We start from the raw sequence: 22,858 nt of genomic DNA, 5'->3' as shown, positions 1-22,858 counted from the left end.
TAGAAAGTAGAGACAGTGCAGTTTAGATGAAATATTATCATAAAGTTCTATGAAGCTATGTGTTGTTTCATCGCTTAGATTTGCTATCTTGAGGTGAGCATTCCCTGTCGACTGGTCACACCCGCTTTGTGCTCCTTATCATGTAGCAATGTTACGCAAATTAGCATGATTAGAATGAAAAACTGTCAATCAGTAGCTATGGAACATGATTTTTAAAAGCACTTCTCAGATTGAAAAGCAATGCTTTAGGCTTAAAAAAAAAAAAAAGTTTGTTTCCTGTAACATTCCCAAAAAATCAAGGGTCGGTAGGTCGGAAATTTTTTTTTTTTTTTTTTTTTTTTTTTTTGCTTATGAATGGTGAAACATCCCGGACTGAAAATACCAGGTGTTATAATTACAGTGGACACCAAACATAGCATCCAAAATGGCTGCCTTTAGCAGCAGAAAACAAACTTCAGAAAGTTGTAGGGGGAAACTGTTGTTACAATAATGATTACTCTTTATATTTAGGGTAAATGTAAACTAGGTTGACATATTTTATGTCTCAATTTTAGCTACAAGCTATTTTTTTAATTTAATAAATGGAATCAGCTGATTGATCAAACGAAGTTTTGCCATTTGTCAGGGGAAAAAAATCCACCCGGGGATAATTTGAATGGGTCGGTCGGGTTACAGGAAACAAACTTATTTTTTTTTTAGGCCTTATATTTAAGAGCCTTCAATACCATATCCAAAACGGCTTCATTTTTTTAAATCGGTTGAAAAATTAAGAAGTTATGATATTTTTTTTGTTATCAACTTTTCCTATCTTGAAACAAAAAGTGTTGCCATTTTTTAAAAAAATTAAAGGGACAAAATCTACTAAGCTGCAGTTCTTCATTTAATGCAGATTACTTTTAATTAAGTATATAAACAAAAATATGTAATTAAATTGTTTTGTAGTGTAGATAATATATTGATAACATGAAAATCAAATATTGTATGGTAGCCAGAAATTTTAAGCTCGAAATGTGCTCATGTTTTCAACCTTTTTTTTATTCTTTGCAAGATAGAATCTTGTTAACATGATCAGATATTTCTGAAATTGCATAATTTATTTATATTCTGACATTTTCAAGAAGATAAATGACTCGATTCTAAATCCCATAATTTCTCATTTACCTACTTTTATACATTACAGCTGTTGTTTCTCTCAGTCAGATGTGATGTACAAAGTTCTGCTTGATTTACTTTAATTTCTAAGTTCAATTTAAAGTATTGATTTATTTTAACTTATATGAAGTAAATCAAATCGATCTGTAATCTGTAGTTGATATGGATAAGCTTGGCTTGATAGGTAAAAGGGGGGGGGGGGGGTAATGATGAAACGCTGAATGGAATCATCAATTAAGTAAATTATCATTTCTTGAGTGTATTTGTGTATTTAGTAAACCATCTTCAACTTTTAATTAATAAAATTAATATGAAACGTTTAAAGCCGACACTGTTATAAGCTGCATACCCCCCCCCCCCCCCCCCCCCCCCCCCCGGCACGACCTTCATCGTATGCAATCTTACAAAGTAAAAATAAACTAAATTGTTGAAAGCAAGATATTTACATAGTGTTGTGACCTTTTTGCACCTAGCAATTTACTAGGATCCTGACAGCAAAGGGCAAATAACCTTATCGGGCAAAAATAAGCCATGTGATATAACTTGATTTGGCGTTGAATACAAGGTTTTAAAAAATATTTTAGATCAAATTCTCATAGAAATTACTTCACTGTTTTATAAAAATCAGGTCTTCTTGATGTATATTCAGAAATTCAATTTTTTCTCTCGAAAGAAATATTTCATTTTTATTTTTTTCCCATAAAAATGATGCAGTTAATTGATTTTCATCGATATACACTTGCAGTAATACTTCAAGAAGGTTTCTGAAAAAAAATTAAGACTGTACATGTCATCATCTCACTGTACCAGCCCGTAATACACTACCACCCTTTTGTTTATTTTTTACACCATTTTTTGACAAAAAAATTTTGGCAAATTTTAGAGTTACTGCCCTTTGCTTTTCCATTGCTACAATCAGCATAATGAGCTATTTTAATTAATGTCAGATGGATATTTGCAGCCAAGGTCATTGCCTTCAACTATAGAACTTGCTGAATGATTATATGGAAGGGGATTACCGCCAAATGTCTGATGTATCTAATTCTGCTTACTAAGGCTTAAAAAAAATATGTTTGTTTCCTGTAACATTCCCAAAAAATTAAGGGTCGGTAGGTCCGGAATTTTTTTTTTTTTTTTTTTTTTTTTTTTTTTTTTTTTTTTTGCGCTTATGAATGGTCAAACATCCTCAGACTGAATATACCAGGTGTCATATATTTACAGTGGACACCCAACATGGCAGAAAACGAACTTCAGTCTGAGTTCAGAAAGTTGTAGGGGGGAATTGTTGTTGTAATAATGATTACTCTTAATAAAGAAGGTAAAATTTAAAATGTAAACTAGGTTGACATATTTTGTGTCTCAATTTAAGCTACAAGCTAATTTTCTGTTTTTAATAAATGGAATCAGCTGATTGATCAAACGAAGTTTTGCCATTTGTCAGGAAAAAAATCCCCCCGGGGGTAATTTGAATGGGTCGGTCGGGTTACAGGAAACAAACTTATTTTTTTTTAGGCCTTATTACTCTCACCACATATTTTTTGATAGTCACACAAATGATGAATACGACAAAATTTTGGCCAAAAAATGAGTACTTCCTGAATCGGCAATTTTACATTAGTTTTTATGCAAAATTGATAATATACGAAGTTTTCAATTTTTGGCCAAATTTTTGTCAAATTCATCATCAGTGTGACTGTATCTAGAAATTTTGTGCTTACCATGTTGCGCCGTTCCTGCATTTGGCCACAAAATGCAAGTAAAGCAGAAAGTAGGTAAAAATAGCTACTTTGGGTAGCTTTAAATACCTAGGTAGCTATTAATACCTACGTAGGTAGAAATAGTCTTTGGACTGGACCTGTCTAACTAGTAGTTTCTATGCAAAATTGATTATATATGAAGTACATGTAATCATTTTTTGGCCAAATTTTTGTCATATCCATCATCAGTGTGACTTTATCAAGAAATTTTGTGCTCACCATGCTGCTCTGTTCCTGCATTTGGCCACAAAATGCAAGTAGAGCAGAGAATATTTAAAAATAGATACTTTGGGTAGCTTTAAATACCTAGGTAGCTATTAATAGCTACGTATGTGGAAATAGTCTTTGGACTGGAACTGTTCGTGCTTACATGTATCAGCTGTTTAGGCCAAAAATAAAAACGGTCTTGTCACCTGCTACCCGACCTACCCTATTTTTTTTGCACCTGACCCTTAATTTTTTTGGGGAAGGGGGGGGGGGAATCAGGAATTTTGGGAATATCATATGTTCCAAAACTGAAAAAAAAATATATTCAAGTGGTATTTTATAAAATTCTATGTTTTAAATAAGGACTTTCATAAAATACCACTTGAGTTGTGCATCAAAAGACATGACATTACTGGTAAATATTAAAAGGCAATATTGACATATGACATGTTTAATTTGATCTTGTATTAGAACATATCCAAAGAAACACCGCCAGAAAAAATAAAATAAAAAAGAAAAACAAAATAATTTCCCTACCTACCTACCTTTTTTTTCAGGCTGGTAGCAGGAAACAAGACTATTATTTTTTTGGCCTATTACATTTCACTGTGAATTTCTTTGAATCTCACTATACAGTCAGCCCCCCTTTCATAAAGAACCTGTATCAATTTAAAACAAAGAAAACAAATTGAAAAGAATAAATTAAAAGTTTAAAGTGAAATGTAATAAGCATTAATATGAAAACAATAAAGTGACATACAGTTACAATAATTCCAAAGAATACTAGTAAATAAGTAGGAAGAATAAAAGCAAGATACACAGACTTTTACACTAATTATACGCCCGTCTTAAGACGGGACGTATTATGTTATAGGCTTCGTGTCCGTCCGTCTGTCCGTCTGTCTGTTAGCTTTTTCATTTCCGGCTCATAACTTTAATACTACTAGGCCTAGGATTATCAAACTTTGTCATCTGATGCATCTTGGGTAGAAGGTGTGTCGCGCACAAAAAGTAGGTCGCTCTGACCTTTATTTAAGAAGTTATAGCCAAATATGGAAAAAGCCTTTCCGGCCCATAACTAGAAAACCATAAGACCTACAATCATCAAACTTGGCCAGTTTATGCATCTTAGGTAGAAGGTGTGTCGCGACCTATTTCAAGGTCACTGTGACCTTTAATTTAAGTGAATTTTTAAAAAAAAAAGTGTATTTTTACTATTCATTTACACATCCCAAATAATGTAAGAGTATTGCACTGTTTTGATTAAAAAAATGTTAAATCAAGAAAATACTTATTTTTTTTTAAGCATATACTTGACAGCAATCTATAACAAATACAATGTACAATGTATGTCAGAGAAATCCTGCCTCTCCCATGAGTGTAATTATCAAGCACTGGTCAAGAAGAATTTTGATAACAGAAAACTGCATGTCAAATTAGAGAGAAATTAATGGGTTTTGAGTGCAAGGAGCTAGCATTGGTGTTATCTATATCCCTTGAGTATTGGGCAAATGGGTAAGCCTGTTTGATTAAAAGTAGCTCTTGTTGACTAGCTTAAGTTTTAAAATGAATTTGATGAAAAGTAATTAAAACTAATTTGATATTGCATAATAGGCTAATCTGATATTACATATATGTAATATTATTAATTTAAAAACTAATTTTTTGGGGTGGGGTGGAATCAGCATGTCCATATGAATTACATATTAAAACCTGTCGGACATTAAATTTCAACCAAAAAAAAAAACTTTGAGTACTTTATTAAATTTATAGTAGATAGTGCAGACCCATTCATCTCTTGGTAGTACTGAGTAGACAAGCATCCAGTTAAAGATTAATTAATGAGTTTAATGTAGGAAGGCTAGCTGTCTCAGTCACTCTGATTAAGCAGTGACCTTATCTGTACCCTTTGGGGATTAGACAGAAGAACTGCTGGTCAGTTTATAACATATGTCATTTGATGGCCAGCCTTTTCTTTTCAAAATTAATTTGGTATAGATTAAGTTGTTAAGACTAATTTGATGATGGGCATTTGACAAGGTCTAACACAACCAGCACAGAAATCTATCAGTGATGTAATATTTATTATAATTGATGCCTACATCACAGGGGATGGATAAATATTTTAAGGAATGGAAAAATCATCGAAATCTTAGAATCAAGGTTGATGTGATTTTCTTGCACCTAAACTGTTCAAGAAAATCGTAATTTTTTGACGGGCGTATCATGCTGTGGCGCGGCACTTTATTTCCTTCCATATGATGACTATATGAACAAGAGTGTTGATACAATATTTCATCCATTTGTTTGTCAAAAGCTTGTTTTCTTTACAATAATGTTCATATGTATAGAATGCTCTACTAGTAAATGTAATGAAAAAATTACTTACTGCTTAATGATCATGTATAATTATGAAACAGTGTGCATGTATGTGCATGACCTCACTGCAATGGAAGAATTGAGCATTTTAGCTACTTGAAGTGCATCTAGCTATGCAGTATGCAAGTTACTGAAAATTTTATCCCCCTGTAAACAAAAATCTACACATACTGTGAAATCACTAATTTTCACTGGGGTTTAATTTTCATTGTTTTAGAGGTATGAAGAGACCTACAAATTTATGTCCACCACAAAATGTAAAATTTCATATGCATTACTATTTTTCATTCTCAAACCATGATATGAAAACCCCACAAAACAATATTAGCCCAGAAAAATTTAACCCCATGAAAATATGTAATTTTACATTATAAATATCAATTGAATTCAAGTTCTTTGGAATCATTAAAGTTCGTGAGGGCCAATTTTTGGCTAAAATTTTACAGGTTCATGGGGACATAATTTTGTGTATTCTCTTTTGCCTACTAAGGAAGTATGACTTGGTAACCAGAGTTTACCAATTCATTGAGGTTATTAATTAATGGAGAAGAGGTACCAACCAATTCCATAAAATTGAGCCACTACGAGAATCCAGCGATTCCTCAGTTTATAATAGTTTTTGCTGGGGCTGGATTTTCTATATGTATATCTATACATTTATAATAATCTATATTTTTCAGATACTACACTAAGATGGCTGATCCGATTTTTCAAAATGTTCTGGATGTTTATAAACAGAAGAAAGTTATAATTTCAAAAGCACATTCTTGTGATCATTTAGGATTCCAGTCACCGAGGGGAGAAATCGAGAGAGCTCTATATGGCATCCATGTCTTAAACAATCTCACAACTTATTCCAGGTGTTTAGACTTCATTGAGAAAATCCCAGACATACCAGACGTTGACGCCAACGAGGCTAGAAAGATCTTCATTCATCAGTTTGTAGAAACATTCTCACCGGTTTCACATCTGGGACATAATCTGTATGTACATGCTTTGGTGGATGAAAATGAAGACGTTCGCGGTGGACTTGAGAGATACTGTTTTGTAGATTTTACTTTGTTTGAAAACCCTCTTCATTTAGCTGTAGAGTGTCATCTTCTTCGTATGATGGAATTTTTAGTGAACGAAAAGGGAATGGATGTGAATTGTGTTGATGACAAAGGTAACACACCACTGCATTACTTGATGAAATATAATCACCGAGAGAATGTAGAGCTTAAAAGGAAGTTCGATAGAAGTTTATTCTATAAAGTTCTGAACTTTTTAAAGAGCAAGGGTGCCAGGTTATTAGTTCGTAACAAAAAGGGAAGAACACCGCTACAGTATGCCATCATATATAAACACATTACAGACATTAATGAGTTCATTGATACATATAGTGATTTCAGCGACTTCAATCATGAAACTCGTATAGAAATCTTGGAACTTTATGCAGCAAAGCAGATATTCAGTGTCCATGAGAATGAGTCCGTTGGAGGAGTGAACACCTACAAACGTGCTTTGGTTGAAAGAAGAAAACACAGTATTCCAAATTCTAGCAAAATGCCCCGAAGGGAAATTTTCTTTGACAGTGTAGTAGAACCTGATACAGAAAATTCTGAGTTTTTGGACTTAATTTGCACTGCAGGAGAGAAAAAGAGAAGACTTATTCTTGGCCTCCTGATTCATGAAAGAATTATAGGATGTGGCAATTTTTGTTATCTGAATGGATGCAATGTGTATTTTGAACTTTTACGTAAAGGAGTTTGTGAGGAAAATATGGCGACCCATCATCTTTTGAAGAGTTTGAAATATCATTTCAATTTCCTGAAAAATGAAAAGGTTTTGGAAAAAAGGCTCAATACTTTTTATGATATGAGGTCAGCAATAAAAAGTTATGAAGATCCTTGCAGTGTTGCCAATGTAACTCAGAGACCCGTCCATCTAAATCACTTTTACTGTAACAGTGACAAATACACAACAAAGGAATTATTGGATGTGTTGATGTTTTTCCATGTGAGTGCCTTTCAGATGATGTTGGAACTTTGTGTAGTACCCTCCGAAGAGGATAAACTTGGTTTATTATATTTGATGGACACTATTTTATCAAGAAGTTTATCAGCGGAAGATACCTGCAATCTAAGGAAGGCAATGGAAGCCATTGTCAGTGCATGGAATTCCAGCGAGTGTGGACCAATCGGATTGATGCATAGTATCGTGTGTCCTATGTTGCTTCTGGACAGTGATTATGAGGAAGACGATCATAAATTTAGTCATGGTCCAGAAATTATGGAGATGCTCCTAGACAGTGGAGCCTCAATTCACGAGTTAAATGAATTGGAATTGAACATTCTGCATTGGTTTTTTACAACTAGCATTGAGAATTTTGAGGAAAATATATACGAGTGTTTTCCCAAAGACGAAGTTGAAAGTACAGACGATCAACTTAGAAGAATTGTTAAGATTGCAGTAGAGAGAGGACTGCATGTAGATCAGAGAACTAATGAAGATCATGGATTTCAAACTGCACTGGATCAAGCTGAGGGTACAGAATTTTATCCTATTCTGAATAATCCCAAGTATAGAAGTCTTAAATGTCTTGCAGCATCTGTTATTATAGAGGAAAACATTCCCTTTAGGAATGAGATTCCAATAGAACTTGTTCATTGGATTGACTTTCACATGGGAAGTAGAGAATTTCCAAATTGAGTTCATTTCTGCATTTTTTGTTTTGATGATTGTCCCCGCTGAAAGTGGGGGATATTAATTTTGGTCTGTCAATCTGTCCGTCTGTCTCTCCGTATTTATAGCCCGATAGATGTTTTTAAATGATACCTTATTAGGCTACTTATATCTACATTTGTGACTTAATCATACTTTTTATTTGCCTGATTGTGACTTTTAACGTGTGAAATGCATTATTTTTCAAACCCAGTAGCATATATATGTAATCCAATGAACGCCCGTCGACCCTTTATGACTTCACTGAGAAATTCCGGGATTTATACAGTTATAGTGTCGCAGAGCAATCACCCAACTTAATAAATTGTGAATGAGAGAGTTAGAAGTTCGGATAGGTTGCAGGTGCGCGGCGCAGGCGTTGTAGCTCTGTTTCTTAAGAGTGTCATCTTAGCTAGTTAGAGAGAAAGAGAGTGGTCAAGTACGGATTCAGAATTTGTTTGTCATTTCTGCTATCGTTGTTTATTGTGCGTGATAGAGTTCTGAGAGGTGAAAGTGAGCATTACGTTGATTTGTGTGAAAAACTGGGAATAAGAGATTTGGTATGGCCATGCCCTGAGAACACGTGGGAGAAAGAAGGAGAATAAGTTTGGAAGTAAATGAGAGTGGAAGTGTCTTTTAATTGTGAACTTTGTGCATTCTTATGAATATAGTGCGTGTGTTGTAAATATGTAAATAAAAGATGCAAATAAAACAATTGTAATTATTAATCAGTGCCAGTAACGGGAGGACCCCCGTCACATATTATGGTGACCAGCGGATGGATTAACTTAACCATGTCAACAGATACTTTGGGAAATCAACCTTTGTTCATTTTGTGAAGAAAATGACTCGGAAAATCAGGAGAAGCAAACTGTAGAGGGTTATGATGGAAACATAACGGAGCTCGCTACACATGCATACATGGACATGCCTGGACGGCAAAATGAAACTCTCACTAAGGATCATTTCGTGCAAGGTTTAAGGCCCGAAATGAAGAGGTATGTTTTACCTCCCATTCCTAAAACATTCGAGGAAGCTTTCAGGCACGCAAAGAGGGATGAGTGCAATAACTTTCTGGTGGACGTCCGGATGGCCAGGGGAACAGTGGTAGATAGATGTAAGTCGTGCGGCTCTATAAGAACAGAGGAGCTGGAAAAGTCCCTTGCATTTGCAAAACTCACAGCTAAGGTGTCGGTGATAACTAACAAGATCAGACTATTCACCTCTAAGCAACAATACATTTTGCAAAACCTTCGAGGACGAGGCTGTGGATTCCGCCAAAGACCGGACCGAAATCCTAGGACCATCGACGGGAGACCGATCTGTAACAACTGTCGGAGTGTAGGGCACCTCGCACTCCGGCATAACGATGAGATACATGCCGATTCTGAAAACTTAAGTTCGCATGCAGTACTCCTGAGGACAGCCGGTGACAGAAGACGGACATTGAAGTTTCGTCGGTCTTTGAAAAATTTGTTTGAAAATTTACCATCAAGTTTTGTTCCGCCAAAACTGGAGGAAGTGTAAAGAGTCAAATGGTCAAGTTGATTGCTAATGGATCCAGTTTGATGGTTTTCAGTGAAGAATTCGTGCGTGTAGACGTAACGAAACCGGCATAGGGAGTGACGTTTTTTGATGGCAACAGGCGACCGTGTCGACGGAATTGGAAAAGATATTTTGTTTGATATTTTGCCGCGGTGACGTATGACAGGGTCCGACACTCGTCAAAATTTGGTCTCGCCATTCGGGCAACCTTGGTATGATCACAGGTCGCCCGAATGAATTTCAGGTCGTCCAAATAAAATATCAATTGAAACAAAACTTAATGTGAAAATCGTTTAAAATTTGTTATGATAATTAATAGAAGTTGTGGGTTTGTATTAAAAAATGTAAACCATACATTTTTGGAATGTAAAGATGTCTTCTGGTATTTTATCAAACAAAAATATAAGCAGAATCAGACATGCTAGAATGCTAAAATTTGTAGCTTAAAATATTTATTTTCACTTGCCATGAAGGCCTAAATAAATGGGGTCAAATAACCCTGGACTGAATTAATCACGTGTTATATTACAGTGGACACCCAACATGGCTGTCTAGCAGCAGAAAACGATCATTATGATCGGAAAGTTGTAGGGGAAATGCAAGATGTTTCAATGAAGATTATTTATACTATTTATATTTAAGGTGATCGTTGACTAAGTTGACATATTTTATATCTCAAATAAAACTTTATTAAAGACTTTCAGTAAAAATTGCATCAGCTGATTGACGCAGGTTTGGCAGGGAAAAAAATCTACTTGGCTGCAATTTGAACATGTTGAATGGGTTGGTTTTGTCACAGGAAAATATGTTTTGAAGGTCTTATGAATTTTAGTTTAAAATATTAAACATCATTATTAGGCCTAAATATTCCCAACTTGTCCCAGGTCGTCATTTGGGCGAGCCAAACTGAAAATCAGGTCGTCCGAAATCATTTCAGGGTGGAAATGACGAGGTGACGAGCGCGAATGTCGAACCCTGGTATGATTTGGTGGATTTTCCTTTCCTGCACCCCAAATACACAAAACGTCAACATTTGTACTTAATCATGTTAAATTCGTCTGAATGCAGACTAATATGTTAACTATTATTAATTTACCGGAGAGTTAAGATATTTTGATTCTCAGAATTGCTGTTACTTAATATTCCATTATAGTTGAAAATGCACGTGCCATTTTTGAATTCACGTGGTACAAGTAAACAGATCTAACTTTACCGACCCTTGATTTTTCGGCAGATTCTAATTACGTTAATTTTGTTTCAGGAGGGAATATTTATTTTTCTCAAATGCTTACTTCAACTTTTTACCTTATTCCTGAATGATATATTTGGTAAATTTGAATGAAAAAGCACACGATATGCAGCCGTATTGTCGCTTTAACAAAAGTTCGATCTTCGCTATATGTTGCCATACGGGGACATTGATCAGTGTTTCAGAAAGACATCTTGTTTGTTTTTAGCTTTTGCAAAGATAGTCATAATATACGCTTTGAAAATTGCCGCTTTAATCACAAATATTTATATGCCTCTCTAATCGAGGATTCGGAAGTACATAGTTTTTGCCTTGTCCGTCCGTCAGAGCTGTCTGTCAAAAAGTTTAACCTTGCCCATTACAGGCTATGACTTTCAGAATTTCACATGTGTATATAGTATTCCTTGTGGCAAGACCTTTCTTTGGGTATTACCAATTTGAGCCATTGACCGTGGAGTTTGACCCACTTTTACATCAACAAAAAAACCAAACAAACAAGCAAAAAAAAAAGCAAAAAAAAAAAAACAAACAAACAAACAAACAAACAAAAACAAAACTCTAACCATGTTAACAGTAACTTCACATGTTTATTCATTGTGACATTTTAGGCATTTCAATGAGTACAGTTGTATACATATTTTTTACCTTGACCGTAGAATTTAACCCACTTTTTAAAACTTTAACCTTGGCCATAACACTTTTACAATTAGTAACATAGCTTTCAAATTTCACAGGTTTATCACTTATAAATGAAAAGACCTTTCTTTGGATAACAACAGACAACAATTTTGACTTTATGATTTAGACCTTGGAATTTGACATGCATTTGAGAGACTTCAACTTTCGTCATAAGCTGTCATACGGGGATGTTTCACTTGTCAACACATCTTTTGCTGTGGTAATAAATGAATTTTAAACCCGTAGTATATACTAATAACACAAAGTATCGAACTCCGAATTAAACTCAGAACCTCTTCCTAAAAAACGCACTGATATTACCCCCAACCCCACCCCCTGTGACCGTTTGGTTAAGCTCGACTTTTCCACTCGGTGAGCAGATCGAGTTTTGACGCTGTTTACGGAGATAAAAGAAAATAAAAACAAACATCCCATATATGGTTATGTAGATAAACTATCGTAGAATTTTAGACAATTACCATTACCTTTCCTCTGAAAGTATTTATAAATATTTACAAATAATTGGCAGAAACATATGGTTGCATATTTCTGTGGGGGCTTTAGTGAAAAAAAGTTTCAAAGTTTCACTAAAATTCATTTCAGTATTTGCAACCCCTGTGAAGAAAATGAAGAAACTGTAAATAATTTGAATTTTTCTCAGTCCAAGGGGCATAACTCTGTCAAAAATGGCGCGATCGTACCTAAAACAGAACTAGCCCTAGATATTCGTCTGATATATCTGTATACCAAATTTAATTTCAGTATGTGCAACGGTTGTGAAGAAAATGAACGGAAATTTCTTTTCAGTATGTGCAACGGTTGTGAAGAAAAATAAACGGAAACTAAGTGGACCGACGGACAGACAGCAGCAAAGCAATATGCCCTCCATTCTTTGAAGGGGGCATAATAATTGGCAAAGGCCTTTCTTTGGGTATTACCAATTTGAGCCATTGACCGTGGAGTTTGACCCACTTTTACATCAACAAAAAAACCAAACAAACAAGCAAAAAAAAAAAGCAAAAAAAAAAACAAACAAAAAACAAACAAACAAACAAACAAAAACAAAACTCTAACCATGTTAACAGTAACTTCACATGTTTATTCATTGTGACATTTTAGGCATTTCAATGAGTACAGTTGTATACATATTTTTTACCTTGACCGTAGAATTTAACCCACTTTTTAAAACTTTAACCTTGGCCATAACACTTTTACAATTAGTAACATAGCTTTCAAATTTCACAGGTTTATCACTTATAAATGAAAAGACCTTTCTTTGGATAACAACAGACAACAATTTTGACTTTATGATTTAGACCTTGGAATTTGACATGCATTTGAGAGACTTCAACTTTCGTCATAAGCTGTCATACGGGGATGTTTCACTTTTTAACACATCTTTTGCTGTGGTAATAAATGAATTTTAAACCCGTAGTATATACAGTCAATTCTCGATAAACCGCCACCTTTTGTAATTCAGAAATCCTGGCGGTATAACGAATTTGGCGATGAATTGAATTTTCCATCATTTTGGAAACAAGTAGTGTTACCGTTCTTAACAATACCGTTCGCGTTTCTATTCGTATTATTAAGTTCATGTATATGAAATTATACATACTCCTTAATTTGATAATACTTCAAGTAATTTTTTATGTACAGTTTAGCTAAAACAAAATGTGCAGTTATGAAATAAAGACAAGTATATGTGTGTGCATGTAAATCTGCAGTCTGATATTGAAAAAAAAAACATGCTGGGTCGTTCGTCGTAAGATATTGCCGATAGTTCCTAAAATGAATTCTTGAATAAATTCATTGTAAATGGCATCATTGTTAATGAAACGTCCAGAATTTATACCGTATATTTATTTCTAAAGCAAATTTTTATTGTTTAAAGCAGAGATCATTAAAATAATATCGTTATCGGCGTGCTTTTACAACGACAGCTTTCAAGGCATAGCCGTGATTAAATGATTTTTATTTAATAGAAAACAATTTTTTAATATAACAGTTCATGTTAAAATTAGTGTTTATTAAATTTATAATTGATTATTTAATTGCATGTACCTTGTCTGGCTTGGCATGCTTAACACCAGGGATAGCGTCAACCAATTAGCCGCGCTTCACTGACCACATGCACCTGTGGCGGTATATCGAGATAACTGACACTTAAAAATGGACGTTTGTTGTGAAAACAGGGTGGCGGATGGCAGTATGCGAATTTGGCGTTATAAAGAGAATATTATATAGCAGGAAAAACGTTCTTGGGAAATCATGGCGGTATTGCGAAAATGGCGATGAATCGAATGGCGATAATTCGAGAATTGACTGTACTAATAACACAAAGTATCGAACTCCGAATTAAACTCAGAACCTCTTCCTAAAAAACGCACTGATATTACCCCCAACCCCACCCCCTGTGACCGTTTGGTTAAGCTCGACTTTTCCACTCGGTGAGCAGATCGAGTTTTGACGCTGTTTACGGAGATAAAAGAAAATAAAAACAAACACCCCATATATGGTTATGTAGATAAACTATCGTAGAATTTTAGACAATTGTATACATTTACCATTACCTTTCCTCTGAAAGTATTTATAAATATTTACAAATAATTGGCAGAAACATATGGTTGCATATTTCTGTGGGGGCTTTAGTGAAAAAAAGTTTCAAAGTTTCACTAAAATTCATTTCAGTATTTGCAACCCCTGTGAAGAAAATGAAGAAACTGTAAATAATTTGAATTTTTCTCAGTCCAAGGGGCATAACTCTGTCAAAAATGGCGCGATCGTACCTAAAACAGAACTAGCCCTAGATATTCGTCTGATATATCTGTATACCAAATTTAATTTCAGTATGTGCAACGGTTGTGAAGAAAATGAACGGAAATTTCTTTTCAGTATGTGCAACGGTTGTGAAGAAAAAAAAACGGAAACTAAGTGGACCGACGGACAGACAGCAGCAAAGCAATATGCCCTCCATTCTTTGAAGGGGGCATAATAATTGGCAAAGGCCCACTGAACATCATTAAATAATGAATTTTCAAGTATAATTAATTGACTTCTAAGTTCTCTTGTGAAAACGTAAGTCCATTTAGGACCTGTAAAAATATTTTTGAAATTTGATCTAACGAATTCAAAAATTTGTTATAACAAAGTAAATTTGTCAAGGTCAAAAGGTAAACACTCCTCCTCACTTTTTGGGGTATCAACGTTTTCGACTTCTGACATGCTATTCTGTTTCAAAATTGACCTCAAAGGGTTTTTTCCTCACATCATCAACAGTAATAATTTAACTTCAATCCTACTTCAAAAGTCAATATATGTTACTAGGTAAGGCAATGTAGGCTTCAAACTCTATGCGACGATCGCCTAGTGGCGATTTTTATGCCTTGCGGGGTGGCAGCATGTCCAAGAAATAAGGATTATTTTTTCATGCAGCGTTCTCCTGGCCCCCTTGCGAGACAAAAGAGAGACAAAAAAACCCTTTGAGGTCAATTTTGAAACAGAATATCATATCAGAAGTCGAAAACGTTCATACCCCGAAAAGTGAGGAGGAGTGTTTGAGAAAACGGGGCACTCTCAAAGGCTGCTTAACAGTCAGAGGTACGTTGATATTTGTTCTCTTCCGTAGCATACAATTTTCTGATCTAAGACGTCTGAACATATGAAAAAAATTCAGGTTTACACACCTTGATGGTGTTTTTCTCGCTTCGGTGCCGCCACCCCGAGTCACGCCCCACCGCCACCCCAAATGCACCGTTCTAACCGGTGAATAAAGGGCCTTGTCACAAAGTATACAAAATGTGAAGTATATGTACCGCTCAACAGTTATGTGGTTCAAACTCCAAGGTCAAAAGGTCAAATTTGGCGGTACCCCAAAAGGTCTTATCACAAGGAATGTATACCCATATGAAATAAGAAAGTCACACGGTGATACCTCCACTAAAAGTTATTGGCGGGGGCATAATGATATACGAAGTATTTCTTGAACGACCTAACAAGTGTCATAAATAGAAAGTAAGTGGAACAGTGCAGTTTTACTTTTAGACGAAATATATTGTCATAAAGTTCTAGATGCTATATGTTGTTTCCTCGCTTAGACTTGCCATGTTGAGGTGAGCATCCCCCGTCGACTGATCACACCCGTCTTGTGCTCCTTAATATCATGAAGCAATGTTATACGGAAACTGGTATTAAAAAACGTCAACTAGGTCAATGATCTATTTGCAGACAAGGTCATTGCCTTTGAATCGACTATATACAAGATATAGGAAACTTGCTAAATAAATATTATATGGAACTTGGAAGGGAATTACCGCCCAATCTTATATATCTTATTCTGGTTACTTATTCTTTGAACAGTTTGGTATTATTGTAACTATGTCACTTTATTGTTTTCATATTTGTGCTTATCAGCTGCTCATAACATTTCACTTTGAACTACTTTGAATCTCACAATATAGTCATATATAGTCAGTCTCCACCCCCACCCCCACCCTATCTCCCCTATTTCATATCAAAACTTTTTGAGTTCTTCCTTAAACTTAGTTTATGAAATTAATTTAGGCCCCTAATGACTATATATGCAGTTGAAATTCGGCATCTCGAACTTTGATATCTCGAATACTATGGATATGTCGAAGTGATTTGGAAGTCCCATTCACATATTCTTTTAGTATTTAACCTTCATAATCTCGAATCCTCGGATATCTCGAAGTTTTTTCTCAGTCCCATCAGGTTCAAGATAACGAAGTTTGACTGTACTATTTTCTGTGTCTAGATAAAAGTTCTCCATCCTATCTATAAATGAATAGATAATTAAAACATCCTAAATAACGATTTTATAATTAAAGCAATCATACAACAGGCCGAAACATAGTTAAACTCCACGAGTTCACAGGTAATGACCTCTATACTGTAAAACTAAATAGAGCCTATGTCTTTTTAGCTCACCTGAGCCGAAGGCTCAAGTGAGCTTTTCTGATCACATTTTGTCCCTTATCCGTCCGTCTGTAAACTTTTTACATTTTGACTTCTTCTCAAGAACCACTGGGCCAATTTTGACCAAACTTGGTACAAAGCATCCTTGGGTGAATGGTAGATTATAAATTGTTCAAGTCATGACCCCTGGGGATAGGGCGGGGCCACAATGGGGAATCAAAGTTTTAAATAGAAATACATAAGAAAAATCTCTAAAAATCTTCTACTCAAGAACCACTGGGCCAGAAAAGCTGAAACTTATGTGGAAGCATTCTGGGGTATTTTAGATTCTAAATTGTACAAATCATGACCCCCGGGGGTAGGGCGGGGCCACAATGGGGAATCAAAGTATTACATAGAAATATATAGGAAAAATCTGTTAAAATCTTCTTCTCAAGAACCATTGGGCCAGAAAAGCTGAAACTTATGTGGAAGCATTCTGGGGTAGTGTAGATTCCAAAGTGTTCAAATCATGACCCAGGGGGTTGGGCGGGGCCACAATGGGGAATCAAAGTATTACATAGAAATATATGGGAAAAATCTTTAAAAACCTTCTTCTCAAGAACCATTGGGCCAGAAAAGCTGAAACTAATGTGGAAGCATCCTGGGGTAGTTTAGATTCTAAATTGTTCATGTCATGACCCCTTGGGGTAGGGCGGGGCCACAATGGGGAATCAAAGTTTTACATGGAAATATATAGGAAAAATCTTAAAAAATCCTCTTCTCAAGAACCACTTGGCCAGAAAAGCTGAAACTTATGTAGAAGCATTCTGGGGTAGTGTAGATTCTAAATTGTACAAATCATGACCCCCGGGGTAGGGAGGGGCCACAATGGGGAATCAAAGTTTTACATAGAAATATATAGGTAAAATCTTTGAAAATTTTCTTCTCAAGAACCACTGAGCCAGAAAAGCTGAAACTTATGTGGAAGCATCCTGGGGCAGTGTAGATTTTAAATTGTTCTAATCATGACCCCCGAGGGTAGGGCGGGGCCACAATGGGGAATCAAAGTTTAACAATGGGAATCAAAGCATCCTATGGTAGTGTAGATTTCAAATTGTCTAAATTATGATCAGTGGGGTAGGTTGGGGTCACAATATGTGTTACAAGGGGGAAATCTGGTAAAGAACGGAATGATCAAAGCTTCTCAGGTGAGCGATGTGGCCCATGGGCCTCTTTTTTTCTTCTGATATGAATGGTCTTGGTTGAATGCACTTCATTTTATGCCTGACTAAATTTATGTTTGTAATAGTCGTAATTATTTATTAAAGAGCCTGTATCAATTTAAAACAAAGAAAACATTGAAAAGAATAACATCAAAGTAAGGACAAAATAAAGATCATAAAAAAGTTTAAAGTGAAATGTAATAAACATTCCCTGTTAATATGAAAACAATAAAGTGACATATAGCTACAATAATACCAAAGAATTATACTAGTAAATAAGTAGGAAGAATAAGAATAAAAGCAAGATGCATAGACTTTTAGCAGTCATTTCCTTCCTTATGATGACTATGAATGAGTGTGTTGATATCAATATTTGATCAACTTGTTTGTCAATAGCTTGTTATCTTGTTCAAATGTTCATATTGATATGCTCTACTGCTCTACCAGTAAAATTACTGCAATGGAAAAATTGAGCATTTCAGCTGCATGAAGTGCATGTGTGCAAACCATTGATATTTTAATCTACTTAGTACTAGTACCTATGTTAACAAATATGTACACATATAATTATTTCAATTAAATTCGTGTTCTATGGAATCATTAAAGATCGTGAGGGCCAATTTTTGTGGATTGCTAAAATTTTACAGGTTCATGGGGTAGTAATTTTGTGTATTCTCTTTAACCTACTAAGGAAGTGTTACTTAGTAACCAGAGTTTATAAATTCATAGAGAATATTAATTAATGGATAAGAGGTACCCACGAATTACATAAAATTGAGCCACTGCAAAAATCCAGCGATTCCTCAGTTTATAATAGTTTTGCTGGGGCTGGATTTTCTATATATTTATACATTTATAATAATCTATATTTTTCAGATACTAAACTAAGATGGCAGATCCGATATTTCAAAATGTTTTTGATATTTATAAACAGAGGAAAGATATAATTTCAAAAGGACATTCTTGTGATCTTTAGGAGTTCAGTCATGGAGGAGAGAAATCGAGAGAGCTCTATATGGCACCCATGTCTTAAACAATCTCACAACTTATTCCAAGTGTTTAGACTTCATTGAGAAAATCCCAGACATACCAGACATTGACGCCAACGAGGCTAGAAAGATCTTCATTCATCAGTTTGTAGAAACGTTCTCACCAGTTTCACATCTTGGACATAACTTGTATGTACATGCTTTGGTGGATGAAAATGAAGACGTTCTCCATGCACTTAACAGATACTGCAATGTAGATTTTACTTTGAAAACCCTCTTCATCTGGCTGTAGAGTGTCATCTTCTTCCTATGATGGAATTTTTAGTGGATGAAGATGTGGATGTGAATTGTGTTGATGACAAAGGTAACACACCACTGCATAACGTACTGAAATATCACCGAGAGAATGTAGAGCTTAAAAGGAAGTTCGATAGAAGTTTATTCTATAAAGTTCTGAACTTTTTAAAGAGCAAGGGTGCCAGGTTATTAGTTCGTAGCAAAAAGGGAAGAACACCGCTACAGTATGCCATCATATATAAACACATTACAGACATGAATGAGTTCATTGATACATATAGTGATTTCAGCGACTTCAATCATGAAACTCGTATAGAAATCTTGGAATTTTATGCAGCAAAGCAGATATTCAGTGTCGATGAGAATGATTCCGTTGGAGGAGTAAACACCTACAAACGTGCTTTGGTTGAAAGAAGAAAACACAGTATTCCAAATTCTAGCAAAATGCCCCGAAGGGAAATTTTCTTTGACAGTGTAGTAGAACCTGATACAGAAAATTCTGAGTTTTTGGACTTAATTTGCACTGCAGGAGAGAAAAAGAGAAGACTTATTCTTGGCCTCCTGATTTATGAAAGAATTATAGGATGTGGCAATTTTTGTTATCTGAATGGATGCAATGTGTATTTCGAACTTTTATGTAAAGGAGTTTGTGAGGAAAATATGGCGACCCATCGTCTTTGGAAGAGTTTGAAATATCATTTTAATTTCCTGAAAAATGAAAAGGTTTTGGATAAAAGGCTCAATACTTTTTATGATATGAGGTCAGCAATAAAAAGTTATGAAGATCCTTGCAGTGTTGCCAATGTAACTCAGAGACCTGTTCATCTATATCACTTTTACTGTAACAGTGACAAATACACAACAAAGGAATTATTGGATGTGTTAATGTTTTTCCATGTGAGTGCCTTTCAGATGAAGATTGAACTTGGTGTTTTACCTTCTGAAAATGATAAACTTGATTTATTATATTTGATGGACACTATATTATCAAGAAGTTTATCAGCGGAAGATACCTGCAATCTAAGGAAGGCAATGGAAGCCATTGTCAGTGCATGGAATTCCAGCGAGTGTGGACCAATCGGATTGATGCATAGTATCGTGTGTCCTATGTTGTTACTGGACAGTGATTATAAGGATGACGATCATAAATTTAGTCATGGTCCAGAAATTATGGAGATGCTCCTAGACAGTGGAGCCTCAATTCATGAGTTAAATGAATTGAAACTGAACATTCTGCATTGGTTTTTTACAACTAGCATTGAAAATTTTGATGAAAATATATACCAGTGTTTTCCGGAAGACGAAGTTGAAAGTAGGAATGGTCAGCTGAGGAGAATTGTTAAGATTGCAGCAGAGAGAGGACTGCATGTAGATCAGAGAACTAATGAAGATCATGCATTTCAAACTGCACTGGATCAAGCTGGGGCACAGAATTTTATCCTATTCTGAATAATCCCAAGTACAGAAGTCTTAAATGTCTTGCAGCATCTGTTATTATAGAGGAAAACATTTCCGATAGGAATGAGATTCCAACAGAACTTGTTCATTGGATTGACTTTCACATTGAGTTCATTTCTGCATTTTTTTGTTTTGATTATTGTCCCCTGCTAAAAGTGGGGGATATTAATTTTGACCTGTCCATCTGTCCGTCTGTCTGTATGTCTGTCTCTCTGTCTATGATGCTTCCGTTTCCTCACAATATCTCAAGACGCCATTGAGCTTCAATACCTTCGCAAGCCAAGGGATTTTGGTCCGCTCTGCTCCCCATAAGAGTGGACTGAAATCCCATGGCTAGAGTAGATTTTGATTTTTTGCAACGAAATTTAATATAATAACTCCCTATGACCTTAGGAAGATCCCTTTTAATTTTGAGGTCAAAGGTCAAGGTAAAAAATTCTGTGTGTTTTAAGAGCCATTCTCTGTAATTATTTTAAATTTTATATAGGAGCTGTGGCACGCATAGTCTCAGAATTTCTCCAAACTCTATGATAAAAGTCATTGATACTCTAAACTGAAATCAGGCAAAAATTGGTTGCTATGTTTTATAGTTACCATGGCAACGTGTCTTAAAGTCCGAAAAATGGCATTTTTTAACATGTTTAGCGCCCCATAGTTAACATTTGCGGCAAAGCAAACAATTGGCAATGACTGTTTCCAAAAGTTGAAGGTCAGATGTCTCAAATGCATGATAAACATGTTTGGTAAATCAACTATTACGTACGCTACTATGGCAACAAAGTATTCAAAAGTAAAAAAAAAATATTCATTGAATTTTATAAAGTCAAACATGTAAAAATAAAAAGCAATTATAGGATGAAATGTGACCAACTAATAGAAAAAAGAGCCTTGAAAAATATACTAAGAACAAAATATGATATTTCATTTTGGTTGGCAATGGTTGCCAAGGTTTTTATACGAAAGAGAGCCTTCAAATTTACACTCTGTATGTTTAAATCTGATGTTATCTTTTAAAAAAAGCACATTTCCTCATAACTAATGATTACTTTTATAAGATGTTGGTGTGCTCAAAGTTTTCCCATTTGAAAAAATTAAGATTAGATTCTTTAAATAGAGCGTTGCTATGGAAATATGCAGAAAATATATGCTTAAAAACCTGAAAAATATTTTCTTTCCTTGGATACATACCCTTAAATGTACATAGATTCCCAAAACTTTTATGATTGATATTTATTAACAGCTTACTTGACTTTTAATTTTAACTACCATGGTATCATCCAATCTCTCAGTGGATGCAAGAAGTTGGCACACAGGGTTTAATATTGATATAAAGTTCACAAAATCGAACATTTTCCTTTCTTGGTAACAATAGCAACAGTGTTGTTTTATTCATCAAAGGATGTATTCGCTTTAACAAAAGAATTGACCTATAGTAAAGAACAATTTCCCGGAAAAGGTGACATGTAAAAATCAGTCTTTAATTGTTGTTTTCTACCGTATATGTGTCTAAATGTTTTTAATTTGTATTTTATACCTAAAATTTATTATTTGCAACTTTACAATAAACCTCCAAAGTTGATCGAAACACCATTTTGTCCTTTAAAGCGTTGATTTTTGCATGAATTTTGGCCTTGAAATCAAATGCCCCTAAATAAAATTGTGATATTTTGATAGGTTACTATGTAAGGAATAATTTAAGATAAGATTTTTTTAGGGGCACCCCTGCCCTGGGGTCGAAATTCACAAAAAACCTACAAAAAATTAGGAAACCAGATTTTCATAATCTGCTTTAAATTTACGCCACTCATTCTTATAGTCAGACTAGCTCAGTTGATATATGCGCTGACTTTTATACTTTGGATACTCTCTTTTTAAAGTCGGGGGTTCGAATCCACCTGGTACAACACTTATAAAGTTTTAAATTTCGCCTTTTCAAAGACCATTTTAATTTTTTTTATAGACTTGTGTATTTTTCCGTCAATTTTCTATCCCCTATGCATGCCCATTCTTGATATATGAAACACTAAAGAGATATCAAATCGTAACAATCCAATGTACAGTTGTCAGTCAGGTGGAACGAACCTCAGTATAGGCACACTTTCTCCGATGACAAGAATAACTCACTCTGTGTTACTCAATACGGGTATTCTTGGGATTGAGCTGCGATGAATTCAATTGTACATATTCCTTAGAATTTAATCAAATTGATTCTGGCTACATATTTCATTAAATGCACTCCGTTGGATTTCATTTATGCCTTTATGATTTGCACACATTAAGGACAAGTTTTTATTATATCCA

General features: G+C 34.9%; 2 protein-coding genes across 3 annotated transcripts in view; both read left to right on the top strand.

Moving 5' to 3' along the window:
* LOC134241322 (protein fem-1 homolog B-like) overlaps positions 1-22,858 on the top strand; it is a 35,334-nt gene continuing 12,476 nt past the window's right edge. The window contains exons 1-2 of one of the 2 annotated variants that reach the window (XM_062723388.1): positions 13-93; positions 6,176-8,896. In XM_062723388.1, the coding sequence (XP_062579372.1) occupies positions 50-93; positions 6,176-8,186 (2,055 nt within the window). In that variant the 5' untranslated portion in view covers positions 13-49 and the 3' untranslated portion in view covers positions 8,187-8,896. Of the gene's footprint in view, positions 94-6,175; positions 8,897-22,858 lie in introns of those variants that run through there. The other variant, XM_062723387.1, reaches the window with a different exon arrangement.
* On the top strand, positions 15,687-20,657 carry LOC134241346 (uncharacterized). The gene is made up of 2 exons (XM_062723419.1): positions 15,687-15,782; positions 18,690-20,657. Exon 2 carries the CDS (start codon positions 19,112-19,114, stop codon positions 20,546-20,548), a length of 1,437 nt encoding a protein of 478 aa, XP_062579403.1. The 5' UTR covers positions 15,687-15,782; positions 18,690-19,111; the 3' UTR covers positions 20,549-20,657.

Source organism: Saccostrea cucullata, unplaced genomic scaffold, assembly GCF_032062105.1.
Source record: "Saccostrea cucullata isolate Sc308-1 unplaced genomic scaffold, CSIRO_AGI_Scuc_v1 ctg206, whole genome shotgun sequence".
Classification (NCBI taxonomy): domain Eukaryota; kingdom Metazoa; phylum Mollusca; class Bivalvia; order Ostreida; family Ostreidae; genus Saccostrea; species Saccostrea cuccullata.
This window is presented reverse-complemented; position numbering and strand designations above follow the sequence as displayed.